General features: G+C 36.6%; 1 protein-coding gene across 12 annotated transcripts in view; it reads right to left on the bottom strand.

Moving 5' to 3' along the window:
* TANC2 (tetratricopeptide repeat, ankyrin repeat and coiled-coil containing 2) overlaps positions 1–25,599 on the bottom strand; it is a 554,326-nt gene that overhangs the window by 36,480 nt on the left and 492,247 nt on the right. For all 12 annotated transcript variants that reach the window (XM_079134934.1, XM_079134933.1, XM_079134942.1 and 9 more), the window contains 4 exons: positions 17,457–17,565; positions 7,504–7,626; positions 6,703–6,939; positions 855–1,040 (listed from right to left, as the gene is read on the bottom strand). In XM_079134934.1, the coding sequence (XP_078991060.1) occupies positions 855–1,040; positions 6,703–6,939; positions 7,504–7,626; positions 17,457–17,565 (655 nt within the window). The remainder of the gene's footprint in view (positions 1–854; positions 1,041–6,702; positions 6,940–7,503; positions 7,627–17,456; positions 17,566–25,599) is intronic.

Genomic DNA, 25,599 nt, shown 5'->3' on the forward strand with positions numbered 1-25,599 from the left:
GTCCAATATTAAATTTTAGTGAAATCTCTTTTACCCACCTCAGTGAGAAGTTGTATATTCACTGATTTGATTCTATGCCACTAGATCAGTAAAATTTATAATAAACTCATGTATGTGTGCGCGCGTGCACACACACACACACACACACACACACACACAACACACACACAGTCACATCTGCTGCACCCTTCTCCCCTCCTCAGGATCAGTTGTTAAACATTTCAGAGCATATGACCAATTCCACGTATTTGTTACTATTAATATTATTACTATCATTAATAAATAAATTAGCAAAAATACCATTTGTATGGTGTTTAACTGTTTATAAGGCACCCTTTGTAATAAACAGCCTTGTAAGGAAGGGGTGATTTCACTTCACAGATGAGAAACTAGGGGTCTAAGAGATCAGGTAAATTGCCCAAGGTCTAGATCTAATAGGCAGCAAAACTGGAACAATATATCTTTTGTAAAATATCTTTCTGGTATTTTACATGTTGTATTCTTCCCATTCCACATGTTTAACCCTGTAACTACAGGTCAATAATTAATCCTTCTGTGGTTCAGTGTCACTGTCTGTTAAAAGGGGTGGAAATATGGGGAGAAACTGGATTAGATAATTTCCAAAGTCTTTTCCAACTCTCACACTTTATGCCCATAATTCTAGGTATCTTGGCATTTAAGTAGTCAAGTGCCTCATGGAGTTTCACCTCCTTATTCCTTGGAATAGTGACCAAAAATTCATGCTAATTTGGCTGGAAATTGGCAGTTTTATAACATGCAAGCCTTTTCCACCAGTCTCTTTGGTCCTTTAATGCTTGGGAAAAAAAGAGAGAATCCTATCCTTTTCTTCTTACCTCAGTGTAGCCCATGCTAGCTGCAGCAATGAGAGCCTGCTGGATGGCATGGCTCTTCTTAAACACGCCTTGCTGCTGGCCAGCCATCGTCCAGTCACACTGAATCAAAAACTTGACAACCTCCAGATGACCTCTGAGTGCAGCATGAACCAAAGCACACTGTCCATTCTTATCCAAGTGATCCACCTGAGGGGAGAGCACAGAAATATATGTGTGAACCAAGACCTGTGGCTAGTCACACCAGCCCACTGCACATGTCTGGATTCTTGGGGCTGGGTTGTGACTCAGTGGTAGAACACTCACCTAGCATGCATGAGGCCCTGGGTTCAAACCTCAGCAGCACATAATATTAAAATAAAGGTACTGTGTTCACCTATAACTAATATATATATATAATATATATTATATATTATATATATTATATATATATTATGTATATACACATACATATATATATATATATAAATTAAAAAATAAAAGATTCATTCTTTCCTAATCCTTGATTCAATCTCTGAGAAAAATCAAAATCAATCTCTCCTCAGGCTAGAACAGTACCACACTACAACTCTGCCAGATCTGCCTCTGAGAAGAAACTTCTTTTCCTCAAAAACGAGGTCAAGTTTTTGTTTTAACATTAAAAGAAAAATAAAATCCTCTGCTCACACTTTGTTTTCCTGAGGTACATTCCCCTTTGTCCTCAAATAGTTTTCTTCAGGCCAAGATTTGAGAGACTTGTAGCTCTGTTGGCACAAAATACTGTCTCTAAAATCATGAAAATGAAAAACATTTTGGAGCTCTAACTCTTTGGTGTTCCAAAGAAGCAAAATATATCATATCATGAATCACTCATCTGACCACCAATCTTTGGCAAAGATTAAGCAGTCAAGTGCCTCCTCTCTTCCAGTGGGAGCAGAATCTCCAAAACTTGGCCCAAAAGGCTAGAGGCACTTGAAGCTAGACTAAGCTCTAACAGGAGTTTTTCTAATTTCATTGTTGCTTTCACGTTTACATTTAAAGAAGAGGCTGATTAAGATCAATCCACCAGAAGGCCCTCATTCACAAGTGTTAATGGATGAAGTAGCCTTTTCTAGCAGGAACACTCTTATCTGTTTATGGTAGTTAAAGCACTTGAAACTTAAGTTCTGTTTCTGGTTCTCCCAGTAACTTTGCTTCCATCCTGTGATCCACATGACAAATGTTTACAGAATGCCTAGTATGTGCAGGGTACCATATGGGATAAAATGGTGATAAGATAGTAATATACAGATTCTGCTATCAAGAATTTTCAAATGAGTTATGGGGAAATGTGACCAATGTGACAAAAGTCTGCCCAACAAAGGAGTTTATAATAAATGCCACAAGGAAAGTGAAAGTACAATAAAATTTCAGAGGAAGGAAAAATTAATTCCCAATTAGGAACAGATTCAGAATTACAAGTTTTACTTCAACTGGTCTAGTTTTTTTTTTTTTTTTTAAAATGGGTAGGATACCTGAAGGAAGTTATTTTAATTAGAAGGTTGAAAGCACAAATATTTTTTTTGTTGTCGTTGTAGACTGACACAATATCTTAATTTTATTTATTTATTTTTATGTGATGCTGAGGATTGAACCCAGTACCTCACATATGCTAGGCAAGCACTCTACCACTAAGTTACAAACCCAGCCTTGGAGCACAGATACTTTTGAATGCCAAGTTTCTGAATGCACTTAACCAGTAGGTTGTAAAGAGTTGCTGAGAGTTTTCATGGCTAGAACTGAACTTTTAAAAACTGAGAGCATGAATAAAAGAAATCATGGCTCTTTAGAGAAATGGTTGTCTCCAGGGCTGGGGAAATAAGAGTAAATGATGAGTCTGAAACATCTTGAGTTTCGAGAAATTAAGGGAGTATGCAAAAAATAGTAGGGGGTGGGGAGTTGAAAGGACACAGGAATCTTCTTGCACTAATGCTCAAATCTAGGGCAATCTGAGCAACAAAATGAGTAATAATGATAATGAAAACTGATTATAGACCATAAAATAAAATAAATATCCACAACTCCACAGTGATAATAAAAAATCATTGAATAGGCAAACATATGAGGGAGAAAGGACAGTAGAATTCTAATTAATAAATGTTGAAGGAATGATGGAAATAGAAAATCACCATTAGGTAAACAACATAAAAACTACTGCATCAAGAATCAACGATGGATCTTAGAACCAGTGGACATAAGTACAATGAGAAACAAGCAATCTATCTGCCTGGTCTCAAATCATCTCCCTAAAAGATATTTCTTAATTATAAAGGAAAAAAGCCCAGTAACTTCAGAGTTGAAAACTTGAGGACACTACCTTAATCAAGTGATCAAAGTTAATATCATCTGTAAAAAGACATACTGACAACTTGTACCTCACACACTGCATTTCAACTGATAGCACTGCTTACGTGCTATTCTTGCCAAAAACATAAACTCAATCTAATATGAAAATATCAAACTCAAATTAAAAAATTATTTTACAAAACAACTGCCCAGTACTGTTTAAAATTGTCACTATCATGAAAGACAAACAGAGGAACTCATAGTCTGGAGTAGACTAAGGAGGCACCACTAAATGTCCTTTGAAATTCTATTGTTTCCTGAATGAAAAAAGGACATTAATGGGACAATTGGGGAAACTGCAATAAAATCTGTAGATTAGCTAAAAGTATTATGTCAATATAAAAATGAGAAAAATGAGTTGGTTTTGATGATGAGTCTATAGTTACTCAAACTGTTAACATTGGGAGAAGTTGGATGGAGGATATACGAGAACTCTATGAGTTACTTCACAATGTTTCTGAAAGTCTCAAATTATTTCAAAATAAAAGGTTTAAAGAAAGTATGGGGATAGTAGATAAGGTTAGCATCCAAAAGGGGACTTATTACATGAGGAGATAGCAAAAATAATTCAGGAAGATGGTAGTAGTTGGGATGGGGATAAAGGGATGGCTGCTGCTCAAGCAGTTTTCAGGATAAAATTGAAAAGGGTTCGCTACTAAATGAATTTGGAAGGGCAAAGGAGAGGAAGGTGTCAAAGAGTCTCTATTGGAGAAAAATGAAGACTGCATTACCAGTGTTCGGAGCCGGCACGTCACGCGCCCTGCCTTGCCTCAAGGTCATGCGCCCTGCCTCACCTCATGTTGAGCTAAGATGGCGCCTGCCGGATGCTGGTGGGGCGTGCCTCTACCTGTATATACACCTGTCACACTATACCAGGTGCATCAGACTAGATTGCATGGTGCTTCATGATTGGCCAACTACACTTCCTTATTCGAGTTCTGGTGCGAGACTAGTCTTGCCTTCGCGCACTTTCCTCTGATTGGTTTTTGTACTTTATATTAACTGTGTTTATTCCCCTAATAAACGAGACTTGATCAGGCTTTTGTCTTGTCTCCATTTCCTGTGTCTCTTGTCTCTCCCAATCCCCACTCCCCCCTCCAGGTTTCCGTTGAAGTCCTGCGGGTCCGGACATACCAGATTTTAAAGCTAGGAAGAGGAGTTGGGTACAAGGTAAAGAGGATGAGTTACTTTAGAAAGATAAATGTGCGGTGCTGGTGAGGCATCCAGGCGTAACTGTCAAGGAGGCTGTTAAGAATGTGAAACCTGAGCTCAAAAAAATGTTCAAGGATTATCAATTTAAGAATTACCCACATATAGGTAGAAGAACTAGAACCCAGTTGTGTTTGATTCCAAAGCCTGCGCTGAAGCTATGGGAGACAGTATGAGAAAGAAGAAGACAATCTTAAAGAACAATTGTATTAGAAGGATTAGAGAAGAGCAATGGAGAAGTAGGCCGAGAACTAGATAATGTAAAAAGCTCCACTTTACCAACACAATGGAGAGGCTTAAAGGGTGAGAATGGAAAGAGCTGCTTTATTTGGTGATTGGTAATCATTAGTGACTTTTCAGAGAGTAACTTAGTTGAATGTTGGAAGGTTAGAACATTTCTCTCCCTCTCTTCATTCTTTTTTTAGTACTAGGGATTGAATCCAGGGGAGGCCTACCACTGATTTACATTGCCGGCCCTTTTTATTTTTTATTTTGAGACAGGGTCTTACTTAAGTTGCTCAGATTGGATTTGATCCTGGGATCCTCCTGCCTCAGTCTCCTCACCTTTGGAATTATAGGTGTGTGCCACCATGACCAGCAGAGTTTTCTTTTTTTTAAAAAGCACTATTTATTAGGTACTGTAAGAGATTAAAAGTTTATCTTTTTAAAAATGCTTTTATCTCTTTTAATCAACACAATGATTATATTAATTCTTTTTAATAGATAAAAAAGTGAGATCAAGAGGTTAAATGATTTATCTAAACCCTAATATAAAGCAAGTGTGGCCTCAGTTATGGGTTTGACCTAATTGTGTTTGATTCCACACCTTCTAATTTTAATGACTTGCCTCCTTTTTCATTCATGGAAGCCATATTGGAAGTAGTTAAGGAATAGTAAGGAAACCGGTAGTGAATAGACATGACTCTTAGGACAGATCTGGTGGACACAGGAGGGAAGAGATAGGGTATAGCTTCTTGTCAGCAAGACAGAGGAGGAGAGTCCCCTTTTTTAAGGGAGAGATGTTCATAGGCTTGTAGAAACTGAGAAAAAAAGTGTGAATTTAGAAAAGGAATGAAGTAACACGTGCGAGAGAGTAACATACTGGGATCAAGAGAACAGGCAGAGGCAACTGCTTTGGAAGGGAGGGTAATAGGTGGGTGTAGGTGAGGACTGACAGAGTTCTGAGAGTGGTGCATTGAGATGGACTCAATCCGACTAGTGTAGGAAGGCAGAAGAGATGTGATGGCATTTTGAGAAAAGTATAAATAATTTACACAATCTGCTCTGGGGAAACAATGAAAAATAAATAAAATACTGGCTTAGCAGTATAAGGGATGAGCAGTAGGAAAGATCCAGCTGAGATCTGAATTTACAGCAATAGTATATAAGGATCAGTTATCATTCTCATTCTAAATATGTCCATTCAACAAATGGAACATTACTAAAGGTGGACAATCATTGTGTCACAGTAAACTTCGAAGGCTCTGAGATTTCACTCCCAAAGGAGTCTCAGGAGTCCTACTTTCTTCCAGACACCTCAGAATAAGATATATTAGTTATATTTCTACTGTGAAACCAACATCCTCAGTTTGTTTTCTGGAATAAATCAAAATAGCAGGAGACTACAATTTTCCCCAGAGGCCTACATTTGTGAGGTCAGTGTTTTTCTTTTAACCAATATTTTGACATTGAGTTCTTCCATATCAGTAACTCTGGAAAGCATTTCGTTAATGTTTTTGAGAACTGAAATATACTAACAAATGCTTGGTCAGAATATAAATAGGGAGAATCATCTTTTCCCCAGAATATCTCTAGGATGGTGGTCTTCAAGGACAGGATGAGGGGATCTGGCCTTCTCATCTCCATTGGTTAACATGTCTTTTCTACATGAAAGATTTAAGAGTCTGCAGGTGCCCTTCATTTCAGACCTCTCCCTGCAGTCTCCTCCTCACACCCACACTTCTCTTTTCTTTTCTGTTAAGAAAAGGGATTTTTTCTGGGCTCAGCAGAGAATGTCTGGGTTGTTAGGTAGGGATATTTTTTGTTGTTGCTGATAAATGTAGTTTCCTAAGTGCCTCTCAAAGGTCTTACAACTGTGTCAAGATGTGGTGTGAAGTGGCAGTGGCAAGTGGGCAAACACTGGGTGTGAGCTGAGCCAGTCCTCCCTTGATCTGCTTCCTATCAGGGTTTGATATACCACAGGAGTTAAGGAAGACTCTGCATCAGGAAAAAAGAAAAAGGGAAGAAAGGAAAAGTAACACAGGCAGGCGGTCATTACCTTGGCCCGTTTCTTGCAGAGTAGCACCACGATGCTCAGGAACCCTGCTGCTGCGGCATACCCCAGAGGAGTCAGGCCACTTTCAGAAGATGCATCCACATTGGCCCCAAATTCCAAAAGCAAGGCCACCATTTCTGTGTAACCAAGATGAGACTGAACACACAGAATTGGAGCATTATTTAAAACTTCTGTCCGGTAATTAATATTGGCACCTCCCAAAATCAGCAGTCGGCTGACCTATGAATGAATGAATGAATAAATAAATAAATAAATAAATAGAAATAATAATCAGATATCAGTTACATTCATTCAGTCATCTTTTATTAAATCACCTGAGATTCCTACAACAGTTTCTAGTAGCATTTAGTAACTTTTATATTTTCATTTGTTCCCTTTTTAATACCTTGCTACTGAAAAGAATATAAAGTTTTCTTCTTTTCCTCATTAGCTAGAGCAAATGCCACCCATACTATAGTGCTGAACATCAGCTCTGTTAAGCGTACGTCTCATCAAAAATACTCCCCCTAAAACAAAAGATACCCTAGATCAATTTACTATCTACAACCAGCAGATCCCATATGATCCCATATGCTGAAATCAGCTAATAGAGGTAGAAGGACTGTAGGGTTAGTCTTCAAGTTAGATAATGAAGTACAACAACTTACATTATTAGTAAAAGGTTAATTGACAGGAGACAATCTAAGGCAAGTCAGAGATCATCTAAACAGCTACTTAATGATGTTCTGATACTATTTTTTCAGTTAATTCTTTAAGATATTTGTAAATTTTTTTTGCATTTACCTTTATATTTGGAGTATAGAGATTTCGTAAAGATGCCAATGCCATAGAAAGACCTTCTGTGCTATAAGAGATCCAGAGACCTTGGAGGATGGAAGATGATACACCAACCTTTTTACTCAAACCCTGAAAAAGAAATACGGAAACAACTAAATATTAACTTAGCTAAAAAGTATCACCAGTTGTTAGTGGCCTCTATATTTTTGGTATTAATGAATATGAGCAGAGTATCATCTTAACCATGTTCGTGCCCAGGAAAGCCTATCTCCCAACAAAGACTACTCTTACAGGAATAAGGTAACTTAAATTGTCTCTATCTCAGCAGTTAATGAATCTATTTGACATCTTTCTTTTCCACTCTATCTGATGTAATTTGTTTTTTCATATCTTTTTGATCAGACTTCATGAAAATAAATCCCTTAAATTTAAGTTAATAAAATATGCATGGTGGTAAAGATAATACATTGTGATCACTGATCTTCATTTTGTCTGGACATTTAAGAAAACTATTTCTCAGCCTCATTTACAGTTAATAAAATTGGTTAATAAAATTGGGGCAGAAGTAATATGCCATGTCCAAGTGTGGCCCCCCAGACCTCTTGTTTCTGCATACTTTCTTTTGTGCCTCTTGATTACAGGCCAGATGCAGACAATCCAATGGAGGTGATTTCAGAAATGCTACACAGAATGGGGTGTGGTGGCACATGCCTGTAATCTCAGCAACTCAGTAAGCTGAGGCAGAAGGATCATAAGTTTGAGGCCACGCTCAGAAACTTAGCAAGGCCCTAAGCAAGTTAGTGAGACCCTGTTTTACAACAAAAAAAATAAAATGGGGTGGGGATGTAGCTCCGTGGTAAAGTGCCTCTGGGTTCAATCTCTAGTACCAAGCGGCGGGGGAAGGAGTGTCCATCTAGCCAGCTAGGCACCAAGAGCTGGGTGCACTGAAATGAATAAGGGTGGATGACAACAGCTTCTGATTGTTCATTATTATTCCAGAACCTCTTTTAATTTGTGCTAATAACAGGAACTCAACTGCAAAGTCTCTCATTTGGTTCATCAGTTCATATACAAACACAAAAAACTGAAGCAAACCTGTTGCTAAGTCATTATGATTATTTATTTTGACATGAGATCAAATATTTACAGTTCTTTTTGTAAGAATTCTAAATGCTACTCAGTCAGGGTTGGAGTCCAGTCAAATTAGATTTGAGGGCTCAACTCCACTGTAGATCCTAAAAAACCAGGAAAGTTAGCTCTGATTCCCCATTTGGGCCTCAGTCTCCTAACTTAGAATATGTGTGGTTCTCACCAAGGCCTTCTGAGAAGCAATAAACTATATTAACAGATTAGATAAAATTAAGCAGAAATTAAGTAATATCCATATTCTAATAGTGGAAATTTTTAACAATGGAAAGCATGTCTTACAGATTATGGTTGAGGAAAAGAAAGAAAGGGAATCTATTCAGATATCTACTATATGTCAAGTTTTGTGCTAGGACTTTTTCATAGTAAACTCCTTTAATTTAATCTCCACAACAGCCCTATGAGGTAGAATTTATCAGTATTTTTATATCAGAGGAAAGAACTTGGAAAAGGTTAAGTAAGCAGCCCAATGTCACATAACTACTGAAGCTGGAATTAGAAACCAAGTTTTTTTTTTTCAACCTCTAAAGTTCATGTTCCTTCTATTACACCAAGATTAAAAAAAAAAAAAAAAGTAGAGATTCAGAACTTCATTTCTGAAATCTGTCAAAAAAGAAGCAACTGGAAAACTAGAATAGACCAGCTGATTGCTAGCTTTCTGCTTTACCTCTAAATACTAACCATTCACCTTCTTTGATTTTCTTTTCCAAAATTGTCCTTTTCTTTCTTTCTTCTCTCTCTCTCTCTCTCTCTCTCTCTCTCTCTCTCTCTCTCTCTTTCTTTCTTTCTTTCTTTTTAGTACTGGGGACTGAACCCAGGGAGCTTTACCACTGAGTTACATTACCAGTCATTTTTATTTTGAGACAGGATCTTACTAAGTTGCTGAGGCAGGTCTTGAACTTGGGATCCTCCTTTCTCCCTCCTCCTTCCAAGTGGTTGAGATTATAGACGTGCACTGAAATTTGTCTTTTATTTTTAACTGGATAATCTTATCTGCTTCTATGGCTTTACTCCTATTATTTTTAACTAAGCATTATGTTTCTTTTCTAAATGTGAAACAAAGTAGTATTGTGTCAATGATCTGTAGTAGTTAATTTCCCCTTGAATATTAAGTGGGATTCATTAATATTTTCACTTAATCCATGGAATTATTAGGAGTATTATAGAAGAAAATGCTGGATCAGTGTTTATTAAATTATGTGGCAATTCTTTGATATCAGAGGGAGCTCAGAAAATGTATTTAGCTTTTCTGAATGATGTAGCAGCTTACTCGTCTGTCATGGTTTGGATGTGAGATATTCCCCAAAAGCTCATGGGTGAGAAAACGCAAGAAGGTTCAGAGGAGAAATGATTGGGTTGTGAGAGTCTTAATGTGATTAGTGAATTAATGTCCTGAGGGATCAACTGAGTGGTAATTGAAGGCTGGTAGAAGTAGGTAATAGAGAGGTGGCTTTGGGGTATATATTTGTATTTGGCAAGTGGAGTCTCTCTCTCTGCTTCCAGACCATCACATGAGCTGTTTTCTTCTGCTGCACTCTTTCATCATGATATCCTGCCTCACCTCAAGTCCTGAGGAATGGAGCTGGCCTTCTATGGACTAAGACCTCTGAAGCCGTGAAACCCCCCAATAAACTTTTCCTCCTTTAAAATTGTTCTGGTCAGGGGCTGGGATTGTGGCTCAGTGGTAGAGCACTTGCCTAGCATGTGTGAGGCTCTAGGTTTGATTCATAGCACTGCATATAAATAAATAAATAAAGGTTTATCAACAACTAATAAAAATATTAAAAAAAATTGTTCTGGTCAGATCTTGAAGTCACAGCAGTGAGAAAAGATGACTAAAACACCTGTCTGCAGCAACTACAAGTTTGGATTTAGTTTTCTTGAATATAAATTGCCTCTGTTTTTTTGTGTGATCCTCATTTTAAAGACTAATAAAAAAAGACATGCAAGGGTAAATAACTTGCTAGGTCAGGTGTAGTGATGCACACCTTGTTCACTCTCGAGGGTGAGGCAGTAGGATTGTAGATTAGAAGACAGCCTTTGCAACTCAATGAGACACTGTCTCAAAGTAAAGGGACAGGGATGTAGCTCAGTGGTAGAGTGCCACTGGGTTAAATCCCCAGTACCACAGAAAACAAACAAACAGAACACTTGCTTGAAGTTCTACAGTCTGGAAGTAGGAAAAGTAGAATCTGAATCCAGTCTGGTTTCAGAGCCTAAACTCTTTAACTACCAAGCTCACTATACAGCCATTTTTGAATGAATTATATAGATTAGTAATTTTCAACTGTGGTTACACATTAGAATTATGTGGAGAGCTTCTAAAAAATATTAATACAGTGTGGGGAAGGCAAAATGGCACAGCAACTTTGGGTGACAGTCTGTCAATAAAGCTAGGTTTACCATATAATCTGATAATCCAACTCCTAGGTGTTTACCCAAATGAGTTTCAAACTTATACACAAAACTCTTTATATGAATATTTACAGCAACTTTATTTGTTAACAACCCCAAATTGGAAGCTATCAAGATGCCCTTTAATAGATAAATGACAAATAAACAATGGTACATCAATACAATGCAGTAGTATTCAGCAATAAAAAGACACAAGGTATCAAGCCACAAAAAAGATATGGACGAACCTTAAATGCATATTGCTAAGTGGAAGAAGTCAATCTGAAAAGACACACTGGGTGATTACAAATATATGAAATTCTGGAAAAGATAAAACTACAGAGATAAGTAAAAAAGATCAGTTGTTGCCAGGGGTTGGGGAGGGTAAGAGAAAAAAAAAAATGAATAAGTAAAACAGAAGAATTTTAGGACAATGAAACTATTTATTACTTCAACTGAAGATACAGGACATTATACATTTGGCAAAATCCAAAGAAACAACACAAAATGAACCCTAATGCAAACTATGGACTTCAGTTTATAATAATGTATTAGTATTGATTCATTTATTGTACCCAACGTACCATGCCAGTATAAGATGCTAATAATAGGAGGAGTTGTGGCCGGGGGAGTGAGCATCGGGAACTTTGGTTTAGTACAATTTTTTATACAAGCCCAAAATTGCCCTAAGAAATAAAGTCTATTAAAAAGCCTATGTTCTACTCCAGAACAATGAATCATAGTTTCTGGGAGTAAGATTCAGGAATGTGTGCATGCTTTCTAAAGCTTTCCCTGAAAATCTAATGTATAGCCAGATTAGAAAACCACTGACCCAGATCTATAGATAAATCTTAAAGACAATGTTGAGTAGGGAAAAGAACATGCTATAGAATTATATGAATAGTATAATACTATTACATCAACTTAAAAAATTCTGTATGTTGTTTAAGAATATGTTATTGATGCTGGAAAAGTACACAATATGGATAAGAATATATTAGAATTATTAACATGCTAAATTCTTACACATTTTGAATTGAAGCTATTTCTAGAGGAGGGACAGAAATGAGGTAAGAAAGGAATGTTACATAAGTATCTACTATATTTGTTATACTTTTTAAAAATAAAAAAATCTGAAGTAAACAAAAAAATCTTAACATTTGTTAAATCTGATAGTTATCAGATTATTATTTAATCTGATATTTATAAGATTTATTTAATTGAATAAATAATCTGATAATATGCTTTGTTTTATGTTTGAAATATTTCATAATAAGTATTTAAAGAGGTCCGTGCTGATGATGACTATTTTTTTTAAGTTCAATGTGGAGACTTGAAACTTGAATGCTCCTTCCAATTTTTATATTAAAAATAAAAAAGACAAACAAAAAAAAACCCTGAAGATTTTTTTCACTTGTACAAGGAGAACTAATGGATCATCTTACAATTGGACTTGGAAAAAATCTTGGTGTGTGTTATGGACAATTAACTGTTAAAATTATTGTAAGTTATCTGTATTCAGCAGAGTATTTTCATCTTGAGGGTCTGAGTTGAATTTTAAGACTATTAATAAGTAATGTTTGGAAGTTTTAACTTCAGTGAAATCACTATTTGCTGTAAAAGAAACAAACATTGGATTATTAAACAAAGATGGTGTAATATCTTTAATTTTATTTTTTATTTTTTTTTTATGAGGTTCCTGAGAATCAACCCAACTGAAGCATTTCAATTCACTTGAATGAGAAATGTGTTCAGTATCAAAAGAGTGTGAGATGACACTGGTGTGAAAGGTACAATTTCAGAGGTTGGTCAATTATCATGGCACACTTTCTGATCATTTTGTAAAATGTAGATTTTAAGTACAGTGGTGAAAACATTAAATGTGACATTTTAAAAAAAGAATTTAAAGAGGAACTAGTGATATCTTTTTATGTGAAACAAGAAAAAAAGGTAAAAATTGGTAATGATATAGATTTATTTGTTGGTAAGGGGAGAAGACTAATTAAAGGAAGTCGTAAGTCAAGTAGGATGGCTTTAATTTTTGCAGCAACACAAAAGTTAGGTTGTTTAATTAGCTGACTTGTTTTAGGAACTACAGGAAGAAGAAACAGAAAAGGGAGATGAGTAAGAACAGACCTTTGTAAGTTAACTTCAATTAAATGGCCTACTAAATGAACCATAAAGCAGCACTGAGAACCCCAATGAGGCTGGAGTGAATATGTAAGAAACAAGCCCAGAATAAAGAGCCAGAGTCTGAGATTTGAAATATTAGCTTTATTTATACTATTGACTTTTGATTTCTTCTGGTTGGGGGGGGGGGCTGACCTTTTGCTCCTGAGAGATGTGGAAGAGTTTTTTCTTAAATTCAATGAAGATGACAGACAGATAACTGTGATCACATTACCAGTCACGTAGCCCAAAATAACTCATGATTAAATTCTAAGTTTATGGTTTCGTAAAGAGAACTTTATGCTTAAATAACCTGAAAAAGTGCTTCTTCAGTAGCTGTATTACTCAGGTGAGAAGTTTTTGTTTCTTTTGGTAATGGAGTCCCTTCCTTAGAATCTAAATTTATAGCTTAAAATAAGCATGCTTAGTATTTTGAATACTTCAAGAAAATAGAAAGCATGAACAAACAAGGGCAGTCTCCTCTTAGGGATCTTTAGATATGGCTCAGATATCTTAGATGTGGCAAAACCCAAGTCTGGTACTTAGCCAGTGAGTTTCATTAAAGTAAGTCATTGCAGCATATCAGCCCAGTGCCCCACATGTAGTCATTCAATTGTCTCAAATGGATTATCACTATTCTTATCTGACCATTGGACATAGCTATGTTTGGTTATAGTAAAAAGATGCTGGTAAACAAAGGAAACGGTGTTCTTCATTATAAAGAAGGGGTTGGAAAACTATCGCCTTTGGCCAAATCCAGAATTCTCTTTTTGTAAGTCAAGTTTTACTGCATTACAGCCATACCCATTAATTATCTATTATCTAGCTACAATGGCAGTTGGGTAGTTGTGACAAAGACTATATGGACAACAAATATGTGGCTCTTCACAAAAAAAGTTTGCCAACTACTACTATAAGAGGATGCTAATCTCTGAAGTGATAGGGGGATTATCATGTGCAATTTATGCTCATTATTCTTACTTTTGGGAGAAAAGATTCTTGCTAAGCATCTTCTGCTTATAACATTTTCCCTCAGTGGCTAAAGGTTCCGGTAAGAAATCTGACAGGATCGACCAACCAAAGGAGCATTTTGGAAGGCAGAATTTAAGGGGCTAATTGCAAGAATACTCCCACATCTCTCTAGTGACTAGACTCAATCCAATGAAAACTCCCTGCATTATAAATTAGGGTGAAATGTCTCTGGTCATAACTTATAAACATTTTCATTTAGATTAAAAATAAAAAAAAATTAAATGACTATTGTAAGTGCTCAACAGTATGGGTCATTTGCGAAATGCAAATTAAAACCACAATGAGATACCACTTCACATTTGCTAGAATGGTTAAAATAAAAGATAATGTCTAATGAGTGCTGGTGAAGGTGTGAAAAAATTAAAATTTGGGGGATGCTGGTGATTGAACCTAGGGTTTCATACATGTAAAGCTATGCTGTACCCCTGAGCAACACTCCCATTCTGATGTGAAGAAACTGAAACCCTCATATACCTCTGGTAAGACTGTATAATGCTGTGGCCACTTTCAAAAACAACCTGGCAATTCATTAATTCTCATTTAAAAAAAATTTTTTTTTTTTTAGTTGGACACAATGCTTTTACTTTATTTATTTGCATGTGGTGCTGCAGATTGAACCCAGTGCCTCACATGTGGTGGCAAGTGCTCTACCACTGAGCCACAACCCCAGTCCCCTTCTCATGTTTTACGTCATTTATAATATGTATGCATTTTTCATGAACAAAGATAAGACAAGGGAAATTTAAAATTGGAAAGAAATATAAATCAAACTGTATATTACTGCTGATGAGAAGCTATTAGTGGAGCTGATTGTAAACTACAAAGTCTCTCTTTGCCTTTTCATGACCTTTAGCTGATGGGGACTAAGAATTTTAGCAGTCTGAAGAGAAGTTAAATCCTATCAAGAGAGAGCACTCTGCATTTAAAACCAGAAAAACCATGGTCCAAGATTTCATGCTTCAGCTTGCAGTCATGTCATCACTGTGTGCTGCACACAGGATTATTTATGGCCTGAATCATACACGGAGCCAGTCTTATCTCAGGCAACCATGTTGTCTGCATCAACATTAGATAAAACTGTGCTAATGACAGAGTGTATGGCTTAAATGTAGACCCCCATGTACCGAACAGTCACACTTGGTCAAATGAAGCTTTGTGCTATTTCTCTGCGAATGTGATGTTTATTTTATGGTGCACAAAGACAGGTATCAACTTCATTTTTGCATCTGATCCTAGGCAGATAGCAATGCTAAAAGATTAGTGCTTAAGCCATTCTTCAATCTAACTGAATAAATATTTGATCTTAGAGTTTATGGAAGTAGTAGACCTTTTCCAGTTCACTTGAAACTGGAACGAGATAACCTTATCTGTTATTTTAGTGCCACTCTGCTCCCACTAAGTAAGGTCATTTTTGGTACAGTGATTTGTTAGACAATTATGTTTCCAAAAAAGGACTTGTCACTGTGGATATCACTTCTGTCCATCTGATGAACAGTATTCTCTGGATGTGTGCTTATTATTGAGAATAATTTGCTAAACTCTTAGATTTGCCCTTAATGCCATTTTTCTGAAGAGAACTCTTTTATTCCTCTTGGGGCAAGGTGACCTTTTTTTTTATTGGTATGTTATAATTATACACAATAATGGGATTGTTACATATTCATACATGCACACAACAGAACAATATAATTTGGTCAGTTTCGTTCCCTAGTATCTCCCCTTTTCCTCCCATCATCCTTCCCCATGGCATTCTCCCTCTATTCTACTGATCTCCCTTCTATTTTTATAAGATCCCACACCATTTTTTCCTTTTCTCTATATAGATTCCACATGAGAAAAAACACATGACCCCTGACTTTCTGAGTTTGGCTTGTTTTGTGTAACATAATGCTCTCAAAGTCCATTCATTTTCCTGAAAATGACATGATTTCATTCTTTCCCATGATTGAATGACACACACACACACACACACACACACACACACACACACACACACACACACTATATTTTCTGTATCTGTTCATCCACTGACAGACAACTAGGCTGATTTTATAATTTGGCTATTGTAAATTGAGCTGCTATAATCATTGATATGCATGTATCACTACAGTATGTGATTTTAGTTCTTTAGGATAAATATCAAGGAGTGGTATAGCTGGGTCATATGCTGGTTCTATTCCTAGACTTTTCAGGAACCTTCTTACTGATTTCCAGCGTATGAACTAATTGTCCCATGAAGAATGTGTAAGTGTTGAGAGAAGCTAACTGTTTAAGATATCTATATTTCTCAATTCTGAAGCAGGGAAAAGCTCTGAAAAGACTGTAGGATTGGAGTGATTAGACACAGAAATAGCAAACTGGGAACTAGAAAAACCAGGACAACAAATTTCCTCCTCTGCTTCTATGTGCTAACTCAAAACTGCTATCTGGACTACAAATTCCTTGAGATTAGAGATGGTATCTTTGTAACTCTAGTACCCCTGTTCCTAGTACCATGCTTCAGTAAATGTTGAATGAATGAATGAGGGCATGCATTTATGCACTCACAGATTAAATACATTCCCTCTTCTGGGTGCTCCAGTCCAGGCTTATGAAAATTAAGAGAAGCTGATGCTATAGAATTCTTGCAAGTTTTGAAATAGCTGGGGAAAAATGGGACTGCAATTTGAGAGAGATGGAAGAAATACAGCTCTAGGGAAGGTTAGTGTTAATTCCAGGTAAATAGTTTAAAAATCATAGCCTCAGGAATACTAAAATCTTCACTAAAACAATTATAAGAAAATTAAAAGACTAGCTGCTCTCTGTGGTTTTTTAAAAAGACATTGTGTAAACTGTGTTAATGACAGTTGTTATAACTATCCTTAAGAGATGGTAGGTGATATATGGAGCACATGTGTGTGTGCATATATATACTCCATACCTAAGTGATCATGCACAATACCTTTCCTAGAAAGCCTAGAAACCCACAAAATTGGGAGATGGCCAATGTAAATGTCACTGTTAACCTATTAACTGCTCTGTAAGACAAGGTTCATTCTCTTTTTAAAGACTGAGGGAGGAACAGGCCTTGTGCTTTAGGAGATGGACCAACTTTGCAGCAAAACAATTTCAGAAAGCAAGGAGTACACTGAAGTAACAGTAGTTTCTTTTCAAACATATAAAGTTAAGGGAAGTCTGCTAGAAATGGAAAGAAAAAGGGTTTCCATTTCTCTAATTACCTTAAAGATGTGTGCTTTGAGGATGTGATGTCCCAATTCAATGGTCTGCTGTCGGTTTAGTTTTCCCTCTTGGCGAGAAAACCAGAAGGCAAGTAATGTGTGACCACTCCTGCAAAGAAAAAGAAACTCATTTTAGAAACTTTAATGACCCCATTCTGTTTTTGGAGGGGAAAGCAGGCCCAGTCATACATCCATCCAATGAAACTGTGTCATTCAACCAGTTTCTGGGGGAAGAGCACTTGCTACTTGGCAAATAATGGGTATTGAAAGGTTCCTAGCTTTTATTAGTCCTTTACCTAAATCACATTTATGAATAGCACAAAATGTCATTTCTAGTTGGCTTACATCCATCCCACACGCAGATGGCACTAAAACATTTTCATTTTTATTTTCTCTTTCTGTCAGCAACTCTTATTTCACCAATGCTTAAATGTCAGTGTTCCTCAGGATCTCTATATTGGTCTTTCCTATTCTGTCCTATGTCTGAATTAGCTCATTCATTCTCAGAGCCTGCACCATTATGGATAGTTTATATATTTTTTCCTCTCTCTAGACTTCTCTTCTCAGCCTTAGACCAGTATCCATCCGTCTAGGATTCCTCTTCTATTGGGAGACTCCCAAATACCTAAACTTGACATGGTTAAACTGGATTAATAGACGCTTTCCTACATGAAGTCCACTCTGATCAGCTCTACCCTTTCCCTCAAGTTGAATAAAATATTTTCAGTGCTACTAGTATAGATGGTATATACCTCTAGTACAGTATTTACCACACAGTCACATGCTCTCTCTTCCACTAGACTGGAGTTTCCTAATGGCACCCATCCTCCCGTATCTCCTTGTTAACAGATTCCCAATTTGGTCATGAAAGAGAAAGCTCTTTTCTCTGCCTCTGGTTATTGTTTGGTTTGCTTACAATGCCCTGAACTGCCTTCTGAATCATGTGGTTAGCTGGTCTGAAGATAAAGCTGCCAAGGGGTGCTAGGCTACAAGAACTGCAGAAAAATACAGCCTGAGCTCTGACTGTACAGCATCTAAATTGTCCTGATTTTGAACTCCTCATTATATGAAATAATATATTTCTTTATTGTTTCATCCATTTCAATTGGAGTTTTTTTTATTGTAAACAAATGGGATACATTTTTTTTATTGTAAACAAATGGGATACATTGTTTCTATGTTTGTACATGGCGTAAAGGCATACCATTTGTATATGGAGTTTTGTTTTTTTCCAGCTTGAAACATTCAAATGATATACTTCTTGAAATGTTAATGTGTGTGTACACATGTGTGTGTATGTGTGCATGTACACACAAATACAGCCATGTATTTGTGGATGAGCCAATTAAAGTAATACTTCTTAAACCAGGAAGGCTATAATAATTTCACTATTAATAACAGAATAGAAATTCTAGTGTGCATCCTCATCTTATATTTGACTTGTATTGCTTGCTATTTCTCCTCAGTGCCTGACCAACAATGAAAGCAAGCACTATCATCTCTAGCTAGATGAGATGCATACACAGTATTCAATGTATGAACTATGTGTTTATATACAGGGTATATGTATTTCTATGTTTGTTTATGGAAGAAATCTGGATTATTTATATTCTCTATAATACTTAATGCAACCTACTACATATAAACATGCTCAATAAAAATTTTTAGAAAAAAAAATTTGTCATTAAAGAAAGAACACTGGATCACCTTAGCACATTTGTTAGCTTTTAGAAACTGTGAACACTAGAACTATGTCTCTACTGTCCACCAGGTTAGTGTCAGCAGACTTCTTTATGTCACTAGTAACTCAATTTTTCCTTGGAAAGTTCCTTTCACTTGGAGTCATGCAAGAGGGAAATGAAACCATTATCTCAGTTTCAAGTCTAATGACCAAATTAAACAGATGGAAAAGCAGCAAGTAAATTTTTGCTGGTTTGCTTCCCTGAAAAGAGGCCCAAATGTCTAAAGAGTATTTTTCTCTTATGCTGAACACTGGTTACTTAGCCAGATTTAGTTTGAAGATATCTCATACTAAGCATTCTTTATTTTTTCTCAAAGCTTTAGTGAAGAACCTGAAGAGCAGGGGTGGGACACTGTCCATCTTACACAGGAATCATCTCAGCTTTCATGTCAGTAAGATTTTGAAAGGAAATTCGAACCTTTGGCTTCATAGAATTTCTCAATTATAGTGGATACCAAGCCAACTTGTTAAGTGGACAAGGTTAAACAGAATGGAAAGGAGGTTATTTGACTGGGACAATGTCCAGAAAAGTTCAGCCTGCACAGACTCATCACTATCATCTGAAGGTCTGAGACCAGGGTTGTTTTGTACTCAGAAAGCTGGAAATCACCACAACTTTTATTTATCTCATGAAAGCTCAACTTATTTGGTAGGCTGTTAACAGAGCATAGAGAAGTTAGATGATAATGAGAAGCATTTATAAGTATCCTATTCTTGAGGTCTAAAAATTCTATCCCATTATTAACAGTGAAATTATTGTAGCCTTCCTGATGTTAAGAATTATTATTTTAAATGACTCATCTGTGACTGTACAATAATGACAAGAATTTCTGAATATAGGCCTCTGATCGATACTACCTATGCTTTAGGCCATGAATCACAATCCATGCCTATTAGGATTAAGGTAAAAAGCTTGTGCTTGGCAAAGAAAGGAATTTTCAGTTAGACATAGAATTGACTCTGCCCTATTTTCATTCCACTGCTATAACTAAGGAATCCTACTACGATGCTTTCATTTCTCCAGGGTCCATCTCATTTACCTACAGATGACAGTGCTTGCTTTTGTTGGTGTTGATCAGGCACTGAGGAGAAACAGCAAGCAATACAGATCAAGGATAAGATGAAGGTGATAATTACAGTTCATTTCTTTTTTAACAGAAGTATGCTACATTATTCATAAAAATGGTTCTGATCAGCTCATTGGACTCAAAACTTATGGTGTTTGGGACACAATGGGTAACACCAATTTATATCATGTACTGGCATTTTTATTTGTACCTTACTGACAAAATGTGGTACCACTAGGTAACCTGTAGTCTGTTTTTCTACACATGTGTATATTTGTTTCTTTTTCTCTTATCATTTGTTATTTATTCCAGAACCTCATTATTCTTTTTGACTCCTAGCCTATATTCTGAGATTACTGGCAATCTCTTAATTGCCAAATAAATAGGTTTTCTCTTAGTTTTTGATTGTTTTCCTCCCTCCAGCATTAGATCTTATTTACTGTCTCCCTTTGTGAAACTGTCTCTTGATATCTATGACACTACCCTGGTATTTTTTAAAATGCTATTTTCTTCAATGATTTAAGTTCTTTGCCTTATGTCTCATTAAGTCTTCTTCCCTAGGTAGCTCTCTTTGCCTCCTTACTTCAACTTTCACCTCAGTGTGAATGACTCCCACAGTGACACCTCAAACTCTGATATTTAGTTTGGCTTTTCTGACTGCCTGCTGGATCTCTACCTCTGTGACTTGTCAGATGAAATTCATCTTTTGAACCTGAAGTTTTCCCTCAATTCCAAATATCCTTAAGTCTTCTTTATTTTTTTCAAATATAGTTGGTTAGACATAAAACCTAGTAGCTGTTTTTCTCTTTTCTTTATACTGTCTCACCTTGATAATTAATTGCAAGAGTCTCATGCTCTCCATTTTATCATTCAATGCCCACTCTTTGGCCCATCCCAAGAATATATATCTCAAAATCCTCATCAAAATTCTGCTAAAAATTCTTCATTTGCTTTATATTTTCTCTGCTTTATCATTTAAATTCTTAGAATGGTGTCTAAAGGTTTCCCATCATTCATCCCTTGTCTTTTTGTTGATCTTTTCCACTTTACCTTAACTTTCTTTCTTTCTTTTTTTTTAACCTTAACTTTCAATAATAGATTCTGTAAATTATCTGTAGGATTTCAAACACACTTTCCGTCTGTCTATATTACTCATTCTTCAATTCAGTTCATACCACCTTCTCTGTGAAGCTTTCCCTGGTACCCATGATAGACTAAGGGGTTCTTTCTTTTTCTAAAAATATTTTTAGCTGTAGATGGACATAATTATCTCTATTTTTTATGTGGTGCTGAGAATTGAACCTAGTGCCTCACACATGCTAGGCAAGTGCTCTACCACTGAGCCACAACCCCAGCCCCAGGAGCCCCAGGGATTCTTTCTTTAGGTTCCTATAGTACCTGGTACTTATATCCATGAAGCACCTAGGCAGGACATACTGTTCTCTTGTCAGTCTTTCTACTAGAATCTGAGGATGGAAGTCATGTTTTTTCACATATATATATTCTTACATAACAGGAATAAATATCTGCAGAATGAGTAAGTAACAATAGCTTATATCTGCATACTCTCTTGTGGTTTTCAAAATACTTTAAATAATGTTTAGATTCTCACAAAAACAATACCATAGGCACAGAAATAAATATTACTCATAATATTGGGTGGAATATGAAAAATAAATACACTAATATAAAGAAAAACATATTCACTTGTACAGTAAAAACTGAATTTTTAACATAATTAAAATCAGTAACCATTAATTTTGACATTTTTTTGATTAGCATTTTGGGGAAGAGTAGCTAAGAAGGTACAGTGAACTCTAATAAATGTGATGTGATTTTAGGCATGACTGAACAAAACTATGCTTTCCCTCTGTAATTAAAGATGATAGTAATCAAAATTGATTTAATATGAGTTCAGATGTTCATGTGTTATAAAAACCAGATAGGTTTTACAATGAGACTGCCTTGTGATTCAAAGTTACCCTGCAAATTTCACTGCCTACATTCACAAAGTTGCCTGTTCGACTCTGAAACCCTAGGTAAAAACCTAGTTCTGTACTGAGAAGCTTTAAAACAAAGAACAAGCAAGCTACTTAACCTCTCTGTAAAACAGAACCGTGGTAAGAATTAAGACATATTAAGTGAATTGTATTTTATACTTCTTTTGTATCCTCCATAGTAACTAGCATATTGCTACATTAAAGGAATGACTTTAAACATACACAAAGATGACTATGTGCTCAAACAGAACTTTATTCCTTTATGTGTGCAACACGGTGAAATATAACACTCTATTCTTACCGTGGTCCTCATGCCTTCTGACCCATTTGCAGCCAAAAGAGAAATCCACACATCAGGGTGATGTCATTACAGATATCATTTACTATTAGTCAAAGCAGAAAAACTTGGTAGTGTAACTTTAGGCAGACAGAAGCCTAAGGACGGAGCTAACTGGTCTCTAAGAAATAAGGTAATAGTTAAGCTAACAAGAGGAATATAAATTTCTTATGAAGACCAGAGGTTTTGGGGAACATAGTAAGTCTTATGTGTAAGACATTCAATTTTAGATATTTGAGGATTAATCACAGGTCAGAGTTAAGGATACCCTAGCACTGTCTTCTCTCCTCTCTTCAGGATATAAGTGCTTTGATAAAAATCACAGAAGGTGGCGTCCAGAATACAATAGGGCAGATCTTCTTCCATTCTCATTTTCAGGCATCACTATCCCCTTGATATGGATACTGGAAACAAATGATACTCACTCTTGGACAACTGTGAGTTATAAGGCAGTGAGGAGCTACTATCACTTGATGACTCTGTTCTTATACCTCAAGTGTTCAGAGATGAGTCTTTTAGAGGAAAAATCCTTTCTAAAGAATCACTTCACTTCACTGCCATTTAACAGTTTGGAAGTTGTAAGTTGTACAAAAGTTGTTTTACACTATCTACACAGACACTATGCTTGTTTTTCTAATAGATTTTCACTTAGAACCCCAGGGAGGTAGCTAGTCTTAGTTTCTATTTGTAATGCTAACAAATGGACTCAATATTTCTAGCATGGTTGCTTTTCATCATTCTGGTCATGGCCACTAGTGTGTAGTCACAGATTTCACTAACTTTTGTGGTGACAAACATAACAGAAAACACTTTCATGTTTTAGAGAAACAACACTTAGGTGCTTTGATATTCTGCATGATGCTCAAATGTGACAAAGTGGTATATAGTTACAGCTAGTTGAAGAGGAACTGCTTATAATGTAAAGTCCATCTAATCTGTTTTATGATTTTGGCTGAAATAATATGTGCTGCTGTGGAATGTTTTATATTATAGAGGCAAATGTGGGGAATTACTTGGGGAGACCTACAGAGATAGGAATTATGGGGCAGAGATGACCTCCTGTCTACCAAGGGTTGTGCTTCTCCCCTTCCAGAGTCAACAGCTGTTCTTGGGAAGTGGCTACCTTGCTAGAAACCTTGCATTCAAGTGGGGTCATGTGATTCAGTTCTGGTTAGTGAAATGTGGGCAGAAATTATATTCATCACTTTAGACCTGACCCTGAAAATCCTTTTTCTCCATTTGTCTGTCTCTTTATCTGCCAGTCAAGACCATCAAAAAGGTAATGAAGCCAGAATTGGGGACAGGCCGTTAATGTAGAAATAGGGGAGGGTCAAATCGAGGAAATGGAGGCCGGTGAAAGCCATCTGCATCTGGAAGTTGGAGATAGCCCCTGGGAGAATTGAATGTCAAGGATCTCCGGATCCCACTGATTACCAAATTTAGTCTTTGTCAAGGACTACAGGCAGGGAGCTGCTGATTAATGCTCCCTGACCCCTTACCTGCCTGAATCACTTTGTCCCTCCCCCTGCCATCTGCTGCTCACCAATTTTTGCTATGTCACCGGCAACTTCCTAGTCACATAGGCAGGAAGGAGAGATAAGCAGGTAGAGACCCTAACCTATAAGAGTTGCAGGTCATGCTCACTTCTTGGTACTCTAAAACATCAGTCATGGCCCCCTTCTCCCTCCAGGGAGAAGTCTGTATTATTACCTTTAAATAAAACCTGCTTAATATGCTTGCCTTGGCATGCTTCTCTAATGTTCAAAGCTCAACATTTGAGGAAGCAGTGTGTTAAAGATGGCAGAGGCTTCATTAGGCTGGTCCCTGAAACACTGTAGAGTAGACCTCTCCTGAACCATATTGTGCCTTTGGACTTTAAGTCAATGAAAAATAAATTTCTATTGTGATAAACACTGGAGCTTTAGGGTTTGTTTTGGCAGTCAGCATTATCTTTATTTAAACAAAAGGGTTTTTGAGCGATTGATAACAGAGAGATGGATAGAAGGATGGAGCAAGTAGGAAGGAAGACTGAGGGAAGTTTTCATCTCAATGTCAGCAAAAAGAAGAAACTAAAACATATTATTCTCATAAATTAGACATTTGGAAACAAGTTGAAATTATTACACCTTATCATAAGACCGTTGAAGCAGACTCCATGAGAACAGAAAAGGAATAGCTTCTGTGCAGTGCGACACTAATAGTTAATTTTCTATTCCCATTAGCCATCCAGTGTAAAAGTATCCCTTTTCCTAACAACTGTTGCTTGTCCTCAGTGAATATGAAATCATTTTTTAAATTCACAAGACAGCTAATTGAAAGGATACAAACTGTGTCATACCAATAGATTACTTGCCATAGACCACCATAAACTAAAGGCAAAAAGAGGGAAGTTGCTTTATTTATTTAAATATTTTTTAGTTGTAGATGGATACAAAATCTTAATTTATTTTTACGTAGGCTGAGGACTGAACCCGGTGCCCCACACATGCGAGGCAAGCACCATACCACTGAACTTCTGCCCCAGCCCTATTTATTTATTTACAGTCCTGGGGATGTGCTTTTACCTCTAAACTACCTCCTCAGCCCTTAATTTTTTTTTTTTTTTAATTGAGACAGGGTCTCACTAAGTTACCCAGGCTGACCCACCTTTAACTTGTGATCCTCCTGTTGCAGTCTCCCCAGATGATGAGATTATAGGCATGTGTCACCACTGCTATCAGGTAGTTGCTGTTTCTCTTGTGCTACTAGGGGTCTTTACATTTGCAAAAAAAGTAACTCATGGAATGATCTGATAAAGTGATATTTCAGTAAGATTATCTCCTCTGAGAAATTCAAATGATACCCTCAGATTATGGTTGTTTAGGACAAGGAGTAATTAATGCTTTTGCCAAGAATCTCTTTGCCTCTGCCTTACTTTCTCCTAGTTTTAAGAGGACAAAGGTGTTACCTGGTCAAGCTGCTAATATATACTGTAGTTCCTGAACCCTAGTAGAAATAC

Source organism: Sciurus vulgaris (genome assembly GCF_902686455.1).
Source record: "Sciurus vulgaris genome assembly, chromosome: 3".
NCBI lineage: Eukaryota > Metazoa > Chordata > Mammalia > Rodentia > Sciuridae > Sciurus > Sciurus vulgaris.